This window comes from Egretta garzetta, unplaced genomic scaffold (assembly GCF_000687185.1).
Source record: "Egretta garzetta isolate BGI_Z169 unplaced genomic scaffold, ASM68718v1 scaffold149, whole genome shotgun sequence".
Lineage (NCBI taxonomy): Eukaryota > Metazoa > Chordata > Aves > Pelecaniformes > Ardeidae > Egretta > Egretta garzetta.
This window is the reverse complement of record NW_009269998.1, coordinates 2,442,080-2,442,531: the sequence shown is the minus strand read 5'-3', so window position 1 is coordinate 2,442,531 and position 452 is coordinate 2,442,080. Positions and strand designations below refer to the sequence as shown.

The following is a 452-nucleotide window of genomic DNA, read 5'->3' as shown; positions in this document are numbered from 1 at the left end:
CCAAAGAATAAAACTTACTTTTTTTTTTTTTTGTAAACGGGAAAGAATGTATCAGGATTTTTTCAAAACTGAAATAGTTATTTTCTACTTGAATGAATCTGACTCTTCAAAGCTCCTAAGGGAAGCTCTCAAATACATACAATGTATTCTATTTGCTGTCCTGTCTGTACTCATTTTGCTACTAATAGTAAAAAGAAAAAAAAAAAGTTTCCATTTTTCCCACCACAGATTGTCGGCACACCAAGGAAAAACTCGACGTCATCCTTGAAGTTAAATCCCTCGATGCAACAGAAGGCTCCTCCTGTTCACATACGTATTATGCATCCATTGAAATGTAGTGCAATACATCACTGAGGTATGTGGAGTTCTGCTTTCGTCAGCTTGCTGCTTTGCTTTTTTTTTTTAAAACCCTATAAGCTTGGGTTTATCATCCCCATTCCTTGGCACTCAAT

General features: G+C 35.8%; 1 protein-coding gene across 1 annotated transcript in view; it reads right to left on the bottom strand.

Annotated features, from left to right (window-relative positions):
• Positions 1-13: 13 nt before the first annotated feature.
• RTCA (RNA 3'-terminal phosphate cyclase) overlaps positions 14-452 on the bottom strand; it is a gene marked incomplete at its 5' end in the record, with an annotated part of 7,905 nt that continues 7,466 nt past the window's right edge. Inside the window, 1 exon segment of the mRNA XM_035902875.1 lies at positions 14-452. This exon segment is cut by the window's right edge and continues 26 nt beyond it. Coding sequence (XP_035758768.1) covers positions 411-452 — 42 coding nt within the window.